Raw genomic sequence first — 20,515 nt, 5'->3', positions numbered from 1 at the left:
CCCAGCCGCTCCGCGGCATGTGGGATCTTCCCGGACCGGGGCACGAACCCGTATTCCCTGCATCAGCAGGCGGACCCTCAACCACTGTGCCACCAAGGAAGCCCTTCAATCCCCTTCTTACAGAATATATGTCTGGCTGCTGTGCTCTGGAAGCTGAGTGGGGGAAGAAGTCCAAATATTCAGTCAGCCCATCAATATTCCTTGAATCCCTCTGTTTTCAGCACAGTGATCTCCCATACCTCGACTCTCCCTGCATCCCCAGTTCAGAAACCCCCTGTTTACTGTCTCTGGGAAATAAATCTCTGCTGTCACTTACTGCTGAGGAAGAGTCCAGTGACTGCATGGTATGGGGAGAGTGGGAGTGGAGGCAAGGGAAACCTACCTGCTTCTACACCCTTTCTGCCAACCCTCCTGCTCCAGCCCCACCTTTACTCTCACTTCCAGAGATCCCAGGAGCACCAGTTCCTGCCCTTGCTGTCTGTCCCCAGGTCCCTCTGGGGGTCTCCTCACAAGAGGCTTTGCAGGCAGCTTTGTCCACCTGTCTGCTAGCTCAGTCACCAGTCCTTCACAGGTTTTGCTGTTTTGCCTTTTCCATCCTCATTGCTTTTGTGTTAGTGGGTTTCAGGAAGAAAGGGAGCTAAGTATATGTGTCCAGTTTGCCAGCTTTAACTCTAAAGCCATTCTTGTCCTTTCACCAGCATGTTCTGGAGACAGTTTCAAACCCCAAATGAGTGATCCAATTCCTGAGCTATCTAGAAGTTGTGGGTGAGTTTGGGGAGAAGAGAGGACCTTCATCGTGCTCTGTGTGATCTACAAACATGCACACGTACACACACGAGTACACATTCAGCCCAACTCTTCACTCTACGTCATCTAGAGCCAACCTGGACTGAGTATTTGGAATCAGCTCCAGATTCTTATTTTGTTCTCCATGTAATTTTCTTACATTCCCCAATTCTCTCTTTCCCCCCATCTCCAATTTATTCTTGACACTACAGCCAAAGTGTTCCTTTTAAAAATGAAAATCCTATTATCATGTCATTCCCCTACTTTAATGTCTTTACATTACTTTTAATGTCTTCTCTTTACCCTTAGAATAAAGTTCTGTACTCTACTCTTGTCCTATAAGTCCCCACCCAACAGCTTGGGGGGCTTATATTAATGTCATATTAGTCTCCCCTCCCCGGCTAAGCTGTGGCTTCCTTAGCTATTTCTCAGTTCTGTTAGGCCTTTGCACATGCTCTATACTCTTTCTGGAAAGCTCTTGACCTCAGCCCCCTAAAGACTCTATTGGGGAAACATCATTTACCCAGGGACACCTTCTCTGACTGTGTCTCAGCACCTCCTTACATACACTCAGCTAAATCCTGCATTATATCCTCCCATGATACCCTATACTTTTGCTTTGATAGCACTTTAGTTACATGTCCAAGCTAGACTGGAAGCATCCTGAACACAGGATCTTTTTCTGTCTTGTTTACATCATCACCCTAGTTCCTAGCACCATCTGGCCCATAGCAGGTATTCATTCCATCAATACTTATTTAATCAATTGTACTTTTCACCTTAGAGTTTTCTAATCTTCACTCTCATCCTCACCCCAGCATACTCTCCCTTCTAAATGTACTGGTTTAATAGCAGAGAATATTAGTTAAATATTGAAAGTGTTTGGCCTGGAAAGATAGTCATAATTCCCTTCCTGGGAAACTGGGCGTTCTCTGTCTCTCTCCCTTGTGGAAAACAGCTCTTGTCTTCAGGACACTGGAGCAGGTGACCAGGTGTCTCTCAGCTTATTCTGCTGGCTCTCAAAGCAGAAAGTCCCCAAGATTATAAAGAGAAAGGGAAAGACTTGATTTTTGTTTTTCATAGACAATCAGGGAAGTTGGTTGTAGTGATATAGTGAGCAAAGTCATGAGGGTTCTCATAAAATAAACTGAATGGAGGTCCCCATCACAGAATTACAATTGCAGCATGACGTGTAAAGGTTGCCCCAGAGTTTTTTCTCATTGCTTTCCTTATAGGAGAAAAAAAATGCAGCTCACAGTATGCAATAATTGGAAGTTTGAAACTGAAACTATTTGTTTCCTCATCTGTAAAATGAGAAAGTTGAACTAAGTGCCCTCTAAGGCTACTCTGAAACTCTGTGACCTTATTCTGAGCCTTTATAAGAGCTGTTCACAAGAACTTCTAGGTTTCTGAAAATACATTGCTCTTGAGGAAATCAAAGATTTATTGGAAGGTTTTGAAAAATATATAAACACCTTTATGAACTTGGCAAAGAATCAGGTGAAGAAAAGTGTGGATTTTCAATCTGCCAACAACGGTGCCATTCTAAAGAGTTCAAAAGTCAGCATTTTAGTACTCACACACAACTACGTAAAGACTAGAAGGGCTGAAGCCTTCAGCAGCAGCTTTTGAATTTTGTGTCATTGCTCAGAGGCAAAAATGAAATACCTGCCTAACTGAAAAAGATTAAGTGCCAAGACCTTTTTAAAAAATAAATAAAGGTACTGTGTGATACTTGGTATTATTAGTAGTAAATATTTACTCCCTTCAACATTCCATCATGGGCCTTTACTTTCCTCCCCCATTGATGTTGGGTTGCTTTGGCCACTGAAATGTTTGTGGACATGAAAAACATTGTGCTTTCCTCAATTTAGCTTCCATCTTTTGCACTGGTCACCTGCCATGAGATACCCTGGGTAACTACTGTCTGGAGTCCAAAATAAAAAATATGGAGCAAATATAAGCTAAACTCACAGACCCTCCCAGCTGAGCTCAGCCTAACTCAGCTGAATCACAGTTGATCTGCAGACCTTTGAGCATGAGAATATATGCTTGCTGTTTTAAGCCACTGAGTTCTGAGGTGATTGTTACACAGCATTATTGTGAAAAAGCTGACTAATACAAGATGCAGTGTGGGTTCTTATGAGATATAACATGACGGTTAAGGTATGGTTTCTGAAATGTGGCACATCTTGTTCTGAATCTCACTTCTGTTATTTACTAGATGTGAAATGTCACACAATTGACCTAACCTCTCTGAGACTCTATTTTCTCATCTGCAAAATGAAGATAATCACCAACTTCATAGCACTGTTGTGTAGATCAAATGATCTAATACATATCAAGCAGCTAAGACAGCGCCTGGTACATAGTGAGGAGCCAATAAATGTTTGCTATTATTAACAATAATAATTATTATAATTTCCATAAAATAAATCTTACTTTCATGTTAACTTACATTATAAAACTAGATATAAAGACTTATTTGGAATATTTGGTGAAGAAGGATGAAAAAGATAAGTATTCTACCTCATGGCTGATAAGTTCATATGATATTAAAAAGGTACATTGTCTACCAAGCAAGCGTATCCGTGTGTATAAAAGAGTTTTGAATTACTTTGTAACAATTTCCCAAATCTGAGCTCCTTTTACAGACAGAATTTACACTTCCATGTCCCCGAGTCTAGGATATGAAGTGTGGTGTCAAGTACTAACAATATAGGTCTGACTCTACACTCTCAGCACCCAGAATTGTTCCTAAGAGTTCACATCTAATAAATAGTACATTGCTGTGGTTCCTGGCTTTCAGGTATTTAACAAACATTTATTAAGTACTAGGTATTGCACTAGGTACTAGAGGTAGAGAGATAAACAGACATGGTCCTGTACTCATGGCCATCATACTTCAGCTACAGGTTGCAAATATGTTTCACTCTGGTGTCATCTCAGGGATTTAGAGGGGCTGCTCAGAGCACTAGTTAAAAACAATTCTAGGCAGCACTTGATCTTAGTGGGGAAAAGAGTCATGGGTTTGGAAGGAGGGAATAGTTTTGAGTGTTTGCTAATTCAGGTTTCGCTGGGGACAGACACATATACAACAAAATATAATTTAATGCAGTAAATGCTATTTGTGAGATAAGAACAAAGTGGCATTGAGCACAGAGCAAGGAGTAATTAATTTTGCCAGTAGGGGAGTGGAGTAAGGAAAGGCTTCATTGAAGAGGTGAAATTGTAGCTGGGTCTTGGTGGAATGACCAGGAATTTAGTAGGTGATGAAATAGGAAAAGATGATTTCAGGCCAAGAGCACATCATGAGCAAAGGCACAGAGGTGTATTAGTACATGGGGTGTTGAGGGAACAGTGAGTGGTCCTGTTTGGTTAGAACATGGGGTGTGGGGATGATGCTGGTAGGAATGAGTTACAATAGGGGGTTGGGACCAGTCTGTACTGCTTTGTTGTGTAAGCCATAGGAATCCCTGAAGGCTTTTAAGTTAGAGCATGATATGGCCAAATATGTGTCTTTAAATGGTTACTCAAGAACTAGATTGGAGATAAAAAGAGAAAGAGGCAAGCAGCAGAGAGGAGGCTATTGCAATTATGCAGACAAGGGACCTGGGCATTTAAACTAGGTGGTGTGGAGTGGGGGCCGAGAGAGAGGAAATAACATCATCAAATAGCACAAGGATGCTCTTCTCTCAAAAATGACCTAGTACCAGGGCTTCAATCAATGTAAAGCAAATTTAATGGTCTAATTTTTTCATAGCTCTTGTTCTAATGTTACTGTTTGAATATGTCATTAAATCACACATATAAAGGGAGCCAAATTTTAAAATTTATCCTTGAGTCAATCCTGTAAAGTAGGTACTAAAATTTCCATTTTACAGAGGAGAAAACTGAGGCCCTGGGATTTAAAAAGCCCGCAATCAGTTATCTTAGACTACACATCTTGTAAATGTCAAAGCTAGCATTTGAACCCAGGGCAACTTGTCAATGTTCTTAATCACTACTCTATACCATGTGAACAATTAATTCTCCAGTGTTATGGTCCATTTCCACTAATTGTTAAACCTCTCATATACCTCCTCTTTTTAGTCTGATATATCTTGACCCTGGAGACAAGCCAGTGAGTATCAGAAAAGTATTGAAGGCAGGAGGAAAGTACCTCTGAAATACTCCAAATAACTTGGACTTGAAGTCAAAGAAAAACTATTGATTTTTTTTTTCCTGAGTACTTGAGAGATTTGTCAAGTAATCTCAAATCTCTTACTCTGTGGGAATCGACGCATTAATCAATCCACAGGCACTGTACCTAGCACTGTGCTGGGGGAATAAATCACCCTTGACTCAGTCCTCAATAGAAACACAGGGGAAAGAGCCCAGGACTGTGAGAGACGAGACATAGTTGGGAGCCCTGGCTCTGCCATGAACCTGCCCTTGGCCTTGGACAAGTCACTTCACCTTTCCAGGCCTTCCTTTCACCATTGGAAATAGCCCCAATGATGGCAAATGTCCTTACCATTCCTATATTTTTGCATCTGCCTTACAGGATTAATTGAAGGAAAAATAAAAGAGCAATTAGTATTGGACAGAAAACTGTGGTAATAAAACACACTGAATTGCACGACTGTTTTAGCAATCACTTGGCGTCTTCTGAAACAGCCTCCTAAATATGCAGGAAGAGTGTTTATCATTCCTACTCCTATGGAGCCTGACACTTCACTGAGAGAACAGGCTTTACAATGTCGCACTTTCTCAAAAATTGCTGCATTTGAAATCTTGCGGGATATTTAAAACTTGTTTTTAGAGGACCTGAGGCACTTTGAGTTACTCAATGCTTTATCCCTCCTTCCTTTTCATCTTGCCTGGAGAATCCCCAGTGGTGATTTTTAAACATGGTTATGTACTTCATCGAGGTCTTTGGAGTTTGGAGAGTGCAGAGTTTCCTCTGAGGCAAAATATTTTGAACAGTGGCTGCATGGGCTCACTGTTTCCTGGAGCTAAAGACTGCAAATCGATTTCTGCAGCCCACTTCTTCCAGAAGGAGACGGTGGGGGTGAGTGGGGACACGAACTTGCTTTGTCCACCCAAACAGCGCCGTCAGATTTCTCAGTCATCCTCCTGGCTTTCGGAGGAATTGCAGGAGCAATTGTTGAGCCTCGCAACAGTGAGATTCTGCTGCCTTCCAGCTCTAACAATCAAGAGACAAGTCTCCAGAGAGCACAGTCTCCAAGCAGTTATTAGAGATGATGGCATTACCGGAGCACTGGGGCCGCCTGCCCTGCCCTCCAAAATAAACGGTCCTCTTACGGCTTCACGCTATGCTTTACTCCCTATATTAACACAGGAGCTGACAGATTGGGTGAGAAGCTGCAACTTGTATTTTGGAGGGCATAAGAGATGATTGTGCTGGTTCTAATTCCAGAGCTGATCTTTTTAGCAGATTATGATGGATGACTCTCCATGGTGGTCAGTGCCTCCTGTATATATTTTAGGTGGAATGCTTTCTTTTGACACATACTTTACAGAGACATAAGTGTATCCTATTTTAATTAATGGAAGAAATGATTCATTCACAAGTGGAAGGTTTAATTAAAGAAAGGGTCAGCATGGGTCAGCCATGAATTGCAAAATATCTCTGATGTTTATTATACTCTCCACCAACTCTGCATGCTGTCTGGAGTGGTACACGGCAGTAAAGGCAGGCCCTGGAAAGAAAGAAAATGAAGTTTAATTAATTAATTCATTCAACAAATATTAATTGAGCGCCTACTGTGTTTTAGGTGCTGTGCTAGGCTCTGCAAATAAAGTGGTGAACAGTCAGACATGATTTTTTGCACTTATGCCAGGGACAATGCAGTTGGGGGCACAAGAAAAGTGAGGAACAAACAAATAGAACACTATTATTAAAGTTGGTAACATGTTTTCTGAAGGAAAAAATCATTTTGGGCTCTTCTCCTTGCAGTGTTTGGGTATTGTTTTTTAAGAATTTTAATACCCCACTTTACAGTGAGGTACATTTAACTTTGGAATATATCTCTGAAACCAATCTGACCCAAGTCTGCTAGATGAAGTATCTTATTCTTAGAAGCAACAGTTATACATACTGAGTTACAAAATATGTAGCTTGTCACAGTAGCTCCTTCCTATGAGGAGAGAAACTTTATGCTTTAGAATCAGACAAACCTGGATTCAAATCCCGGCTTCTCAGCTTAATCGCTTTCTGGTCTATGATATTACATTGCTTTTCTGACCTCAGTTTCCTCATTTACAAGGAAGAATAACAATACATAAGGCATTGAGTCATGTGAAAAAATACATGAATAGTACCTAGGGCATAGCATTCTTATTAGTTAATCAGCATTAATATTTGTAATTTATCTTCTTACATTATTATTATTAGGAGTAATATTTTTCTCTCTCTTTTGGAACTTTCTTTTTTTTTTGCGGTACGCGGGCCTCTCACTGTTGTGGCCTCTCCCGTTGCGGAGCACAGGCTCCGGACACGCAGGCTCAGCGGCCATGGCTCACGGGCCCAGCTGCTCCGCGGCACGTGGGATCCTCCTGAACCGGGGCATGAACCCGTGTCCCCTGCATGGGCAGGCGGACTCCCAACCACTGCGCCACCAGGGAAGCCCTGGAACTTTCTTGATTCTATGTTTGTTCTGGTTGTTCATGTTATTTTCTTATCCCCTCATTTGAGGTCATAATTTTTAAAGCACTGGACCCAGTCTGATTATGCTTAGTGATCAATAAATAACTGTCGAATGAACAGATAAAATTCTCTTTTTGGAACTGGGTAGAGAATAAGCTGATAGTAAACAAAGTCACTAAAGGCTTCCCATAACACTTGGAATAAAGTCTATATTCCTTATCATGGCAAACAGGAACCAACATGCCCTGACCTTTCCAGTCCCATCCAACACCATTTTCCCTCCTGTACTCAGCTTGAGCCACCAGCCTTGCCTGGAATGCCCTTTCTCTAGAACTGTGCATGGCTCACTCCTTCCAGATCTTCAGCTCTCTGTTCAAATATTTTCTCTTCCTGGAGACCTTCTCTGACCACCTTGCCTATTCATTTTCTATCTCCTCACCCTGCTTTATTTTTTCTCAAAGCATTATCACTGTCAGAAATTACATATATATTTCAGAGTTTACGAATTTGTTGTCTATCTCCCCCAATTATCACATGTGAACTCCTGAGAGCAGGAACCTAGACTGCTGGTGTCCAACCCTAAGTCACCATGCCACTGAATGAATCAAACAAAAGAAGTATCTCTTTGCACTTTTGTAGGGAAATACATATATAAAAATGATCCAAATAGTTTCTATAGTACAGTAGTCTACAAAACATAAGAAATCTTTCCCCCCCAATTTTTGCTTGCAACACTGAATTTAATTTTTCACCCCAGAATGACAGGAAGGGGAAAATCAACTCTTCTAGCGGTATGGAAAACGAAGACACAGCCAATAGGAGGTCTCCCAAAGCCCCAATTTTAATAGGATTCCTACACATTTTACTTTCTCACCGGGAGTCTGGCCCTCCTTGTAAGTTGCTTCCTTTGTGCTTAAAAAAAGTAGTTACTCCTGTTCTCAAAGCCAGCAAACATAGATTTTCTTTAGTTTTCACATGATCTGGCTCAAAACAGCAGGAAACTTGAATGTTTCGCTTGGCGTCTTTCACAGTCTGAGAACAGAACTGCAAACAAGAGAGGAGTCTCCTCTTGCCCAGGTGGTCCTAGCGCTGGAGAGGACAGGCCAGAACCGCGTCCTCCACCACGCGGTCCGGGGACTGGAAGGAAGGTGAGGACCCTGGAGGCGTCCCTCGGAGGGCAGGCCTGAGCCTGGGTGTGCGAGCGTGGTGTTGCATGGTGTGCGGGCTTTGCTGGCCTTGCCTGGAGCATTTTGACCCACAAGTCTCTCCAAAGAGCCAAACAATGCCGGCTGTTCCTGGCAAGGCCGAGCCTGGCTTACTCAGATTCGTGTTTTAGGAGAGGTGCTTTCGGGTAACTGAACAGGCTCCATTTCCACCATGAGCACATCAGCCCTGGTTTCCGCTGTGCAAAAACAAAATTCTCAAAAATGTTACCGTATCAAATCGATGTGCCTTTTGTTTTATAAACAACTTTTTTTTTTAGTCTGTAGAAACTGTAATAAAGACCAACACCGTATCCAGTTGTTTTCCAGAGAATCGACTCCACTTGGGAGACTTTCTCTCAGCATGAGGGGCTGCTTTTTTTTTCTAGCAGATATTCCTAAAATTTGACTCTGTGTGGTCAAGGGCATAGCAGTGGATCCTCAGCACCTCAGCTTGGAACCGTGGGCTTCTTTCTCTTTCTGAAAGAGAGGGCTTCAGAACCACTAATGGAGCACTGGTGGGAGACAGCCAGTCAAGGAAGTGATCTCACAGAGGAGCTCAGTTCTGCTGGAGAAGGGGAAGACTCCCTTGTGAAGGAGGCCATGAATTTGGGACCCACACGTCCCACAGGCCATGAGAACACTTCACGAAGGCTGTGATATTCCGAGATGGCTGGATGACTCCCTGAAGCTCATTGCTTCCAAATGCCTTCCTTCTTTCAGTACAATTTCATTTAAGACACGTAAGATGAAAGCTTACAACAGGATGTCATTGATTTTTCAACACAAAATAGGCAAGGGTGATAATATTAATGGAACAAATACATTTTGGGAGAAAATTCTTATTATTTGCACACATTAAAATTCACAAAATAGAGTTGGGCACCAGAAACCTTTCCCTTGTGACTGAGAAACCATGGGTTATCTGCAATAATCCACTGAGGACGGATCCCATCCAAAACCCACTCCAGTGGAGAATCGACTACTGAGGGAATGTGTGTAGTACATTTTCATTCCCAGGTTTCATGAAGAAATGGTTAAAACTCAGCCCTTTTCAAATCTGGCTCTGTCACCTACTAGTCATGCCTCAAGTCCCATATCTATAAAATGGAGATAATAATATACTTATCTAAATGTTTTGTTATGAAAATTAAATGAGATAATCTGTGAAAGTCCTTGGCATAAGGTCTAACACTTGGTCAAGTGCTCAATAAATGTTATTTGTAAAAATAACTATTATAACAATTATAATTTATGACATTATTATTAAAATTAACATTTGTTTGTAATGATTCCTATCCATTTCATTCGATTTTTTCTTCCATTTTTCACTGCCTTTTGAATTCAGAATGTCTGGTAACCTGCATATTAAGTGGTAAAATACAAAATAACTGTTCCTCAACATGAATTTCTCTGAAGAATACTGTAGGTTATGCTACAGATTCCTGTAAGCACTTTGCTAATTTGAATAGCAAAATAACACTAAAATCAGCATGCTTTTCTATCTAGACTATAAGCCCCTTTTCAGCACCTTCTTTACTATTCTCTCTTCAGCTCCTAGCACACGGGGCAGCTCAAAATATGTTTGTTGAGTAGATAAATGTTCTTTATTCATATGAGAGAAACAACAACAACAATAAAAACAACTGCTTGAGTAGCCTCTACTTCTCTTCCATCTAACACTTTTCCAACAAAGAAATTTCCCTGGTTAGTATGGAAGTTCTAAGATAGAGGTGATCATGGGCAAAGGAACCTCTGTTCTTGTATTTCACTCTTCCTGGTGGTCTGTGTTAAAAATAAGGCCACTCCGAAATGACAGAGTGGCATGGACATATATACACTACCAAATGTAAAATAGATAGCTAGTGGGAAGCAGCCACAAAGCACAGGGAGATAAGCTTGGTGCTTTGTGACCACTTAAAGGGGTGGGATAGGGAGGGTGGGAGGGAGACACAAGAGGGAAGGGATATGGGGATATATGTACATGTATAGCTGATTCACTTTGTTATACAGCAGAAACTAACACACCATTGTAAAGCAATTATACTCCAATAAGGTCACTCTTAAGAAAAAGCTATCTGATTGCCTAGTGCCCCTCCTTTGATATGTCATTTGAAATACTGACATTATTTTAATAGTGTCTTTCTTAAATTAGGGTTGGAATTCTTTTCTCAGCATCATCCTTTTCTTTTCATCCATTCTAGGAAAGAGCTGTCATTGTCTCATGTCCCCAGTAATTGGATAAGTGATTCTTCCTAACCTTGAAACAACTAAGTAGAAAGTATACCCAGTGACCTTAAAATGGAGACCCCTTGCCTTTTCTAATTGGCATGTGTATTCTAGAACTCTTTGAACAATACTTTGAGTTCCTAAACCTTCTTATAAAGGGGTGTGTGTGTGAGTTGGTGAAAGATGGGGAGTTGGTGATAGAGGGATACACCTCCTTCATTTCTAGCTAAGTGACGGGGCTTCCACTTGGCCACATGGAGAGAGCAACATGTTGGCACATATAACCATGGCCTGAATGCTGACTTCCACTGGGAAATCTAGAAGCTGAGAAACAGAATGACTGGCCACTTTGATGGTGGAATCAGGAGAGGGCTGCTGAGCTAGGGAAAGTCCTGCACATCCTTAATTTGATGAGACAAGGGATGAGTATTTCCCATGGACCAGATGTGGGAAATGCTGAAGAGAGAGCTGAGCTCCAGACCTTTTAAGATCTGTCCAGTTGAACCTCCTGGGAGAAGGGACTCCGGCAAGTGTGAGTCCATGGAGAATGGCCCTTCTTGAGCCAGGGTCTGCAGATAGGAGAAACATCAAGCCAAAGGAAAATGTGCATTGAAGTTGCAGTTGGAAGGACCAAATGGGAACTTCCAGAAAAGCCCTGGAAAACATTCCACTGGAGAAAGGGATAGCTTTAAACATTTGTCAGGCCCAAGAGCATGAGGCCAGCCTATGATAGAACCAACTCAAATAAGGGTTTTCTTGACCTTTATCTCTTCTTCCCTTCCTTGTTCACAAACCATAAGAGTCAGAAATTGGATAGCAGGCTGGGGGCTAGGGAAAGGGAGAGCCAGGAGGAAGAAAATGCAAGGCCTCACAGACCCTATCCCCCCTTGCTCACTATGACATATTTCATTTTTTGTTGGAACATGATCTGATTTACATCTTAGAAAAATTATTTCGGCTACCTTGTGGAGAAATGACAGAGAGACAATAGAGAAAACACAAAGACCAGATGCAGGGCTATTTCACTTGTCTGCAGGAGGCATAAGGATGACTTGGACCAGGGTAACCAAGAGGAAGTGTTGAGAAGTGATCGAATTCAGAATACATTTTGAAGCTGGTAAGGACTTGATGCCTGTGAGGAAAAGAGAAGAGTCTTCTTTGACTACAACGTTTTTGACCTGAGCAATTCTTTTAGTGAATGAATCCATTACTGAGGGAATGAATGAATTGGGAGTCATTAAAGAGTTTTCAAGTGATCAGGTCAGATTTATATTTCAGAAACCTCACTCTAGTGAGGTTTAGTGAAGGATGGATTGGGGACTGAAAGCCAGGTGACAAATTGGAAGGCTATTGCAATAGTCCAGGGGAAAGACATTGAGGTTCTGAGCTCAATGTCTAGGTAGTAGGTATGGAAAGGAAGGGATAGATCAGAGAAATATTTGGGATATTAAATTATTAAAGTGTGGTGATATGATAATTGTGAAGGAGGAGAAACATAATGGTTTCCAGATGCCTGGGTGAATAATAGTTCCACCCTAATAATGAAGAACATGGAAGAAAAAGGTGTAAAGGAAGAAAAGAGAGGATAGATGTTATGATGGTTAATTTTACTTGTCAACTTGATTGGGCTAAAGGATGTCCAGATAGCTGGTAAAACATTATTTCTGGGTGTTTCTGAGGGTGTTTCAGAGAGACTAGCATTTGAATCCATAGATTGAGTAAAGAAAGATTGCCCTCACCAAAGAGGATGGGTATCATCCAATATTTTGAAGGCCTGAATAGAACAAAAATGTTGAGGAAGGGTGAATTTTCCCTCTGCTTAAGCTGGGACATTCATCTTCTCCCACCCTCAGACATCAGTGCTCCGGGTTCTCGGGCTTTTAGACTCAGACTGGGACTTACACCTTTGGCTCCCCTGGTTCTCAGGCCTTTGGGTTTGGCTGGAATTCCACCACTGGTTTTTCTGGGCCTCCAGCTTGCAGACAGCAGATCATGGGACTTTTTAGCTTCTATAATGAAGTGAGTTGATCCCTCATAATAAATCTCTTTCTATATTTATGTGTATATGTGTGTGTGTATGTATATATATACATATATATATGTATATATATGAGACAGTTACTCTGTCTCATGCTGGAATAATGCTAACAGATCATACACACTCTAGAGCTCCCTGTGGAATTGGCTGAAGTTTTGTCAGGCCTGCCATCACAGTTAGACTTCTCTCTCTGCCCAATCCTGCTTCCTCACCTGCCTGCCACAGGTGTTGATCCCTAATAAACATCCTGCATGTCAATCTCCATCTCACTCTCTGCTTCCAGAGAATCCAGCCTGTGACAGTTGACACCAGAAGTGGTCCAAAAGAGTAGGTGATTGTTGGGGTTTGGGAGCTGAATTACTTACTGGCTGACTGGCAAGAAGGACTCCACCACTGGTGGTAGGTAGGAGACAGACAGACCCTGGCAGTGGGTGTTGACCCTGTTGTTCACAAGCTCCTGGATTGTGAATTGAAACGATGTATCAGAAGAGGGGATGGTATTAGCTGGTGTAATGCATTAAGCATTTGAGATGTATGGGGTAATTACTAATTATTAGGACAATGGGATTGGATACTTCTTGCTAAGTGCAATTGATACACTGGAAAAAGATAATGAAAAGCAATGAGAGATAAACAAGCAATTGAAAAACCAACTGTGAAAGCCAGAGGGGCTCCCTGGTAATATGATGAGGCTCTCATTTGCTACAGTAGGAGGACAGAGAAAGATGAGGCCTAGGCCCAGGACTTCACAGTCAAAGTGGCTGAATTCTAGAAAAGGTTAAATTACCAACCAAAGCATACCTGTTATGCAGGGTTAGGGCCCTGGCTGGAAAAAAATTAAAACCTCACACTTGGGATTGTCTGACTGAATGTCCCTTCAAATTTTCAACTCCTAGACTCATCTGAACTCTCTCCATCTTGAGAAATGGCCCACTGTCCCTAGTAAGAATGAGAACTCCCCCATGCCTGAAGACAGTACAGAGAATTCTGCCCTGCAAGACAATAAGTGCCCCCTCAGGACCTTTGCCCACCGCCCCTCCTTGCCAGTAGGCCTATAACTAGGATTGGGTCACAGCAATGCTGCTGGAGATGTACTAGGTCTCATAAAGAAAGTAAGCAACTCTTCCCCAAAGGTGCAACAAGACATAACTGATATGTACAGCAGAAGCTGTGGAGTAGGTGTGGAGCTAGATTCTGAGGGTGCATGATCAAGGGGACTGGAACATAATATTGGATAAGGTTGAGTTTACGGATTTGGAAGCACTCTGCTAAAATACAAGATATAATACACTGACAAGGACTCCAAGAGATGATACAAACTCACTTCTAGGACAGCTCCTAAAAGTATTGGAAAAAGCAATGGGCCCCATTAAGTGAAATCAAAATGTCAGAATTGCTATTCCAGATGGTTGAGAAAGTTGTTTAAAAGGTTCACAGAAGTAGGCATGCTGGAATGGATATACTAAGTAAGGCTAGAAGACTCACCAAATGGTTGTGCTCCATGAGAAGGCCAAGAAGATACACGATTTACCAAGACCAGAAAGAATGTGCTGGTGAGAATGTCAGAATGCCTCTAAGACACAAATGTGACCTTATTACCTATGGCTTAAAAACTCTTTAGTGACTTCCCATTCTTTTGGGCATCATGGAAATGTTCCAGAGCCTTGTCCAGTAGGCTAAGTCTCTCAGTGGGAGAGGCCAGTTCAGAAATAGACTCACATAGCAATGGGCATAATAGGATCCCCAAAGCAGTAGAAGTTAGGTGGTGGTGCTTAACTGCTTGAAGTCGAGTGGACACAATTATAATGAGACCATAGTTAGAGCAGTGGCCAAGAGGGCTTGACCTGCAGAGATTTATTAGGATACTTAATAGAATATGGCATCCCTCGAGGCAAAAGAGATGGACAGCCAAAAAGTGTCTTAATCAGATTTTACCTACAAAGAAATTAAGGATAGATGATCAGGGGGCTGAAGGCAGTTACCTTCATTTTAAAAAGGCACAGTATCTTGGCTAGTTTCTGGACTTGAATCTATTTTCAGATCCAGACTCACTAATTCAACAGGAGGCCAGGTCTCCAGGAGGAAGAACCCTGTAACACCCCAGCAAATGGTAATGATTTCCCTGGTCCTTCTCCAAAAGGAATAATGGCCATGTAGGACCTAATTACACACTGAGGAAAAGGAAATATCCAAACATTTCAAGGACTATCAGACACAGTATGAATAATCAGAGATCTGAATCATCATCATGGAGCCTCTCTTAGAGTAGGGGACTATAGGCGCCAAGTAATAGCTGGAATCCTGGCCAAAGTCCAGTTTACTGTGTGTTCACTGGATCCATGACCCACAAGTGGTCATATCCCCTGTCCCTGAATTTATAATTAGATTTGATATACTTGGTGCCACTCCCATATTGGGTCATTGATCTATAGAATAAAAGCTACCGTAGTGGGTATAGTCAAGCGGAGGTCTCTGAAAATGTCCTACTCCCACCCCATCCAAAAGAGTAAATCAGAAACAATATCACATTCCAGAGGGATGGCAAAAATTAGTTGAGTAATCTGTTGTCATCATCTAGGAGCCATCTGGTCTCTACAAGGACTAGACTGGGGAATTAAATGAAGATATGGTGGGACCTCCATGAAGAGGCTACCAAGCCAAGTGAGAAGTAGTGGCAAGAGAGGAGGGAGGAAACCAGGAGCCATGAAAACCAAGGGATGAAATCATCAATACCAGCAGAGAAATATAGTAAGGTCTGAAGGTGTCCACTGAAATTGGTAAATAATATATCACTAATGACCTTAGAAATAGGAATTCTAGCCAAATCAGTCATTTAACAAACATTCATTGCATATGTTACCTACTGCTAATAGGTGGTTGAAATAGATATGATCCCTTAACCCATGAAAATGTATAGTTTAGTGCAGGGGTCCCAAACCCCTGGGCCGCGGCCCAGTACCAGTCTGCGGCCTGCCACACAGTAGGAGGTGAGCGGCAGGCAAGCGAGCAAAGCTTCATGTACAGCTCCCCATTGCTCCCCATTGCTTGCATTACCACCTGAACCATCCCCTCTCCCCTGCCCCCTTCATGGAAAAATTGACTTCCACGTAACAGTCCCTGGTGCCAAAAAGGTTGGGGACTGCTGGTCTAGTGGATAGCGGTGAAAGCCAAATTTGTGTGGAATAAAAAGAAAGGAAATAAAGTCAGTAAGTGTGTATTACTTAAGGTTTGGAGATAATAGAAGTATAAAAATATATGGACACTTAGAGTTACAAGTCCACACCCGGCTCCATAAGCACATATTCATGAAGCCCAAAAAGAACCCCTTGGCTCGTTCCTAGTTGGTTTCCGTGTGAGAGGGGCCAGCTTACCTACCCTCAGCAGATGTGCCTCAAACATCTTGATCCTGAGAAGTTGATTCCTGAGCCGAGATACAAAGGATTAAGTGTGAAGTGTTCAGGGGGCTGCGGGGCTGAAGGGGGAGTGTTTCCCTCTTCCAGTTACTTTAGTTGGGAGGGAAGAGAAAATTCTGTGGCATTTATGCCTGATACCTCCAACTTTCTTGATGAAATAGAAGCCAGAACCATCTTAATGGTTGGGTGTGGGCTTCATTGTATCTGGGCAGACAGGTCTGGGTTGGCTGTATTCAACCAAAGTAACCACAGGCTTCTTTTCAGCCTAAATGGAAACCAAGCTAGGTATTTAAAACAGAAGGGACTTAAGACAGAGAATTGGTTACAAAGATGATGGAAAGTTGAGAGGGCAAAAATGGCAAGCAGAGGTAACCCAAATATTTGTAACTACAGAAAGCAGCTATGAGTCAAAGTTATGGGAACAAAAGAGAAGAGAGAGGGCCTAGAAGAGGTCAGAAGGGGCCCCCACGTACATGCTGGTGCTCAGAACTCAGGGAGGGTGTGGCTGGCTGGTGCTGGTACTTGAAGAGGGAACAATGCAACTGGTTTGGGGAGTGCCAAATGAAGCTGGGAACTGAAGCCATAGCTATCCTTTGCTGCTGTTTTTCCTGTAGTGACACCAACATTAGAATTAGAAAAAGTCCTTCTACTTCCTCCCATCTTCCAATGTCCCTCCAGTTCTCCCCCACTGACAGTCCATCAGCTAATAGGAAGCCACCTGGCAAAAGGTTCTCAGAAGCATAGTTTGCCGACCCTGACCCCAGCATCACAGAGCAGAACATAGAGGAGTGGTTTTGGAGCTGAACAACAAGAGTTAAACACCACGACCATACCAGAGAAAATGGGTGACTGGAGGGCCTGAACATTTTGGCTTAAACAAGGAGACTGGTACACTAGAAGGCCAGTACATGTAGGTGCTTGTACAGCCAGCAGGTATAAGGTATGACCAGGCATTTCTCTTCCTCTTTGTTGGCTGGTACTGGCAGTTGCCAAGAAAGCCACAGAGCCTGATTACAGTGAGAATATAGCATTGGCAAGGGTACTGAGCACATCTGACTGGTGCCACTTGTGGTCCCAGAACCTACATCCTCTATGCAAAGGAGTTCAGGTAGACCACCACAGTTTCTTCCTCATGGTTAAGATTTTCCTGGGTAGAAAAGCATTAGAAGAGCTTTCTAGGGCAGCTAGACCATATGAACAAAATTTAGAGGAGAATAAATTATATGGCATGTTTGGAAGACAGTCAAAGGATCTCCTCCTTTTTAAATTTCCTTTACAAGATGGGAAGGAGACTTTTAAAATATTTTTGAATCTATAGTTTTCTTATGTAGCAGAGGTAGCTAATTAGAAAATACAATGTGAAAAATATCCCATTCTTAATATCAGTTGAAATTATAAATACTTAGGAATAAATTTAAGAAATGTGCATAACTTATCTATGGAGGAAAACTTTGAAAATTTAAAGGACCAAAAATAACACTGGAATATGTGGAAAGATACAGTCTATTGGAAGTTTAAATATTATTAAAATATAAATTATTCTCCAACTTATCTTGATGTTTAGTAAAGTTATCCCCAAAAAAGCACTTGACACATGCTTAAATATCCTGAAAATTAATCATTCTCATGCAATTTGATGATGTTTGTACTCATATCATTTGATGAGAACATGAGTTGATAAAATTATTCTAGAAACAACTTGGCTGTGTGAATCAAGGATTCTTTTAAATATCTATATATTTTGATCAATAATTTTAGTTTAAAAATTTTTCTAAAGAAATTATCAGACATGCTAATAAAATTTGCCTCCAAGGATGTTCATTATAAGGTATTCATAATTTACAAAAACTAAAAACACCCTACATATCTAGCTACAAGACAATGTTAAGTAAACTATATACTCAATAGATATTTATACAGAAAATTAAAAAGTATTATCCATGAGTATTCAAAGATTGGGGGAAAGTTTAGGATAAATGTTAAGTGAGAAGAACAGAATTCAACATTTTATATGAGACTCATGTGTGTACATATGTGTGTGTATATGCATACATATGCTTCTACATACATAGACAAAATTTGGAAAGAAATTCACCAAACAGTTATTAATGGTTAATCCTGGGTGATAAAATTATAAGAAATTTTTACTTTATTCTTTATATATTTTTGTTTTAATTTTACCATGAAAACATTTAATAAGAAAAATGCAATCATTTCAAAAAGAGGGAGAGATATTTGACTTCCTCCAATTTTTCTTTCAAAAATTCAATAAGTCCTTAAGTGCCAATATGTGCCAGGCACTTTGTCACAGTGCCATTTGGAGATTAGACCACCTGGATCAGAGTTGAGTATCTAGATCAGAGAGTGGTAGAAAATGGGACTGGAAAGATGGCTTGGACCAGGTTGCTCATGGCCTTGTAGGTCAGACAAGAGAGCTTGGACTCCATCTTGCAAGTTTTGAAGTGTCTGAGGCGATCCTTATGAAGAAAAACTATGGGAGAGACCTTCAAGATGGCGGAGGAGTAAGACATGGAGATCACCTTCCTCCCCACAAATACATCAGAAATATATCTACATGTGGAACAACTCCTACAGAACACCTACTGAACACTGGCAGAAGACCTCAGACCTCCCAAAAGGCAAGAAACTCCCCACATACCTGGATAGGGCAAAAGAAAAAAGAAAAAACAGAGACAAAAGAATAGGAACAGGACCTGCACCTCTGGGAGGAAGCTGGGAAGGAGGAAAAGTCTCCACACACTAGGAAGCCCCTTCACTGGTGGAGATGAGGTGTGGGCTGAGGGGAACTTCGGAGCGAAGGAGGAGAGTGGAGCAACAAGGGTGCAGAGGGCAAAGGAGAGAGATTCCCACACAGAGGATTGGTGCCAACCAGCACTCACCAGCCCGAGAGGCTTGTCTTCTCACCCATCAGGGTGGGTGGGGGCTGGGAGCTGAGGCTCCAGCTTCAGAGGTCAGATCCCAGGGAGAGGACTGGGGTAGGCTGAGTGAACACAGCCTGAAGGGGGCTAGTGCGCCACAGCTAGCTGGGAGGGAGTCCAGGAAAAAGTCTGAAACTGCCTAATAGGCAAGAGACCATTGTTTCGGGGTGTGCGAGGAGAGGAGATTCAGAGCACCACCTAAATGAGCTCCAGAGATGGGTGCGAGCCATGGCTATCAGCATGGACACCAGAGATGGGCGTGAAATGCTAAGGTTGCTGCTGCAGCCACCAAGAAGCCTGTGTGCAAGCACAGGTCACTATCCACACCTCCTTTCCCAGGAGCCTGTGCAGCCCGCCACTGCCAGGGTCCCGTGATCCCCGGGAGAACACACGGCATGCCTCAGGCTGGTGCAATGTCATGCTGGCCTCTGCCGCCACAGGCTTGCCCAGCATTCCGTACCCCTCCCTCCCACTGGCCTGAGTGAGCCAGAACCCCCGAATCAGCTGTTCCTTTAACCCTGTCCATTCTGGGCGAAGAACAGATGCCCTCAGGCGACCTACACACAGAGGCGGGATCAAATCCAAAGCTGAACCCCAGGAGCTGTGCAAACGAAGAAGAGAAAGGGAACTTTCTCCCAGGAGCTTCAGGAGCAGTGGATTAAATCTCCACAATCAACTCAATGTACCCTGCATCTCTGGAATACCTGAAAAGACAACCAATCATCCCAAAATTGAGGTGGTGGACTTTGGGAGCAACTGTAGACTTGAGGTTTGCTTTCTGCATCTAATTTGTTTCTGGTTTTATGTTTATCTTTGTTTAGTATTTAGAGTTTATTATCATAAACAGTTTATTGATTTGGTTGCTCTCTTCCTTTTTTTATATATATATAGATATAGATATTTTTTCCATTTTCTCTTTTTGTGAGTGTGTATGTGTATGCTTCTTTGGGTGATTTTGTCTGTATAGCTTAGCTTTTACCATTTGTCCTAGGGCTGTTTCTGTCCGTTTTTTTGTTTTGTTTTGTTTTAGTATAGTTTTTAGCACTTGTTATCATTGGTGGATTTGTTTTCTGGTTTAGTTGCTCTCTTCTTTCTTTCTATCTTTTTTTTCTTTACTTTTTATTACTTTTTAATTTACTTTATTTCTAATAATTTTCTTAATTTTTAATTTTAATAACTCTTCTTTCTTTTCTTTCTTTCTTTCTCTTTCTCTCTCTCTTTCTTTCTTTCTTTCTTTTTTCTTTCTTTCTTTCTTT

The 20,515-nt window shown here is 41.9% G+C and overlaps 1 protein-coding gene across 1 annotated transcript in view; it reads right to left on the bottom strand.

Annotated features, from left to right (window-relative positions):
• Positions 1-6,370: 6,370 nt before the first annotated feature.
• Positions 6,371-20,515, bottom strand: part of TM2D1 (TM2 domain containing 1) — a 141,487-nt gene continuing 127,342 nt past the window's right edge. Inside the window, exon 6 of the mRNA XM_055084568.1 lies at positions 6,371-6,491. Within this exon, the coding sequence (XP_054940543.1) occupies positions 6,432-6,491 (60 nt within the window). The 3' untranslated portion in view covers positions 6,371-6,431. The remainder of the gene's footprint in view (positions 6,492-20,515) is intronic.

This window comes from Physeter macrocephalus, chromosome 4 (assembly GCF_002837175.3).
Source record: "Physeter macrocephalus isolate SW-GA chromosome 4, ASM283717v5, whole genome shotgun sequence".
NCBI classification, from domain to species: Eukaryota; Metazoa; Chordata; class Mammalia; order Artiodactyla; family Physeteridae; genus Physeter; species Physeter macrocephalus.
Note: the sequence above shows the minus strand (reverse complement) of the source record. Positions and strands in the feature narration are given on the sequence as shown.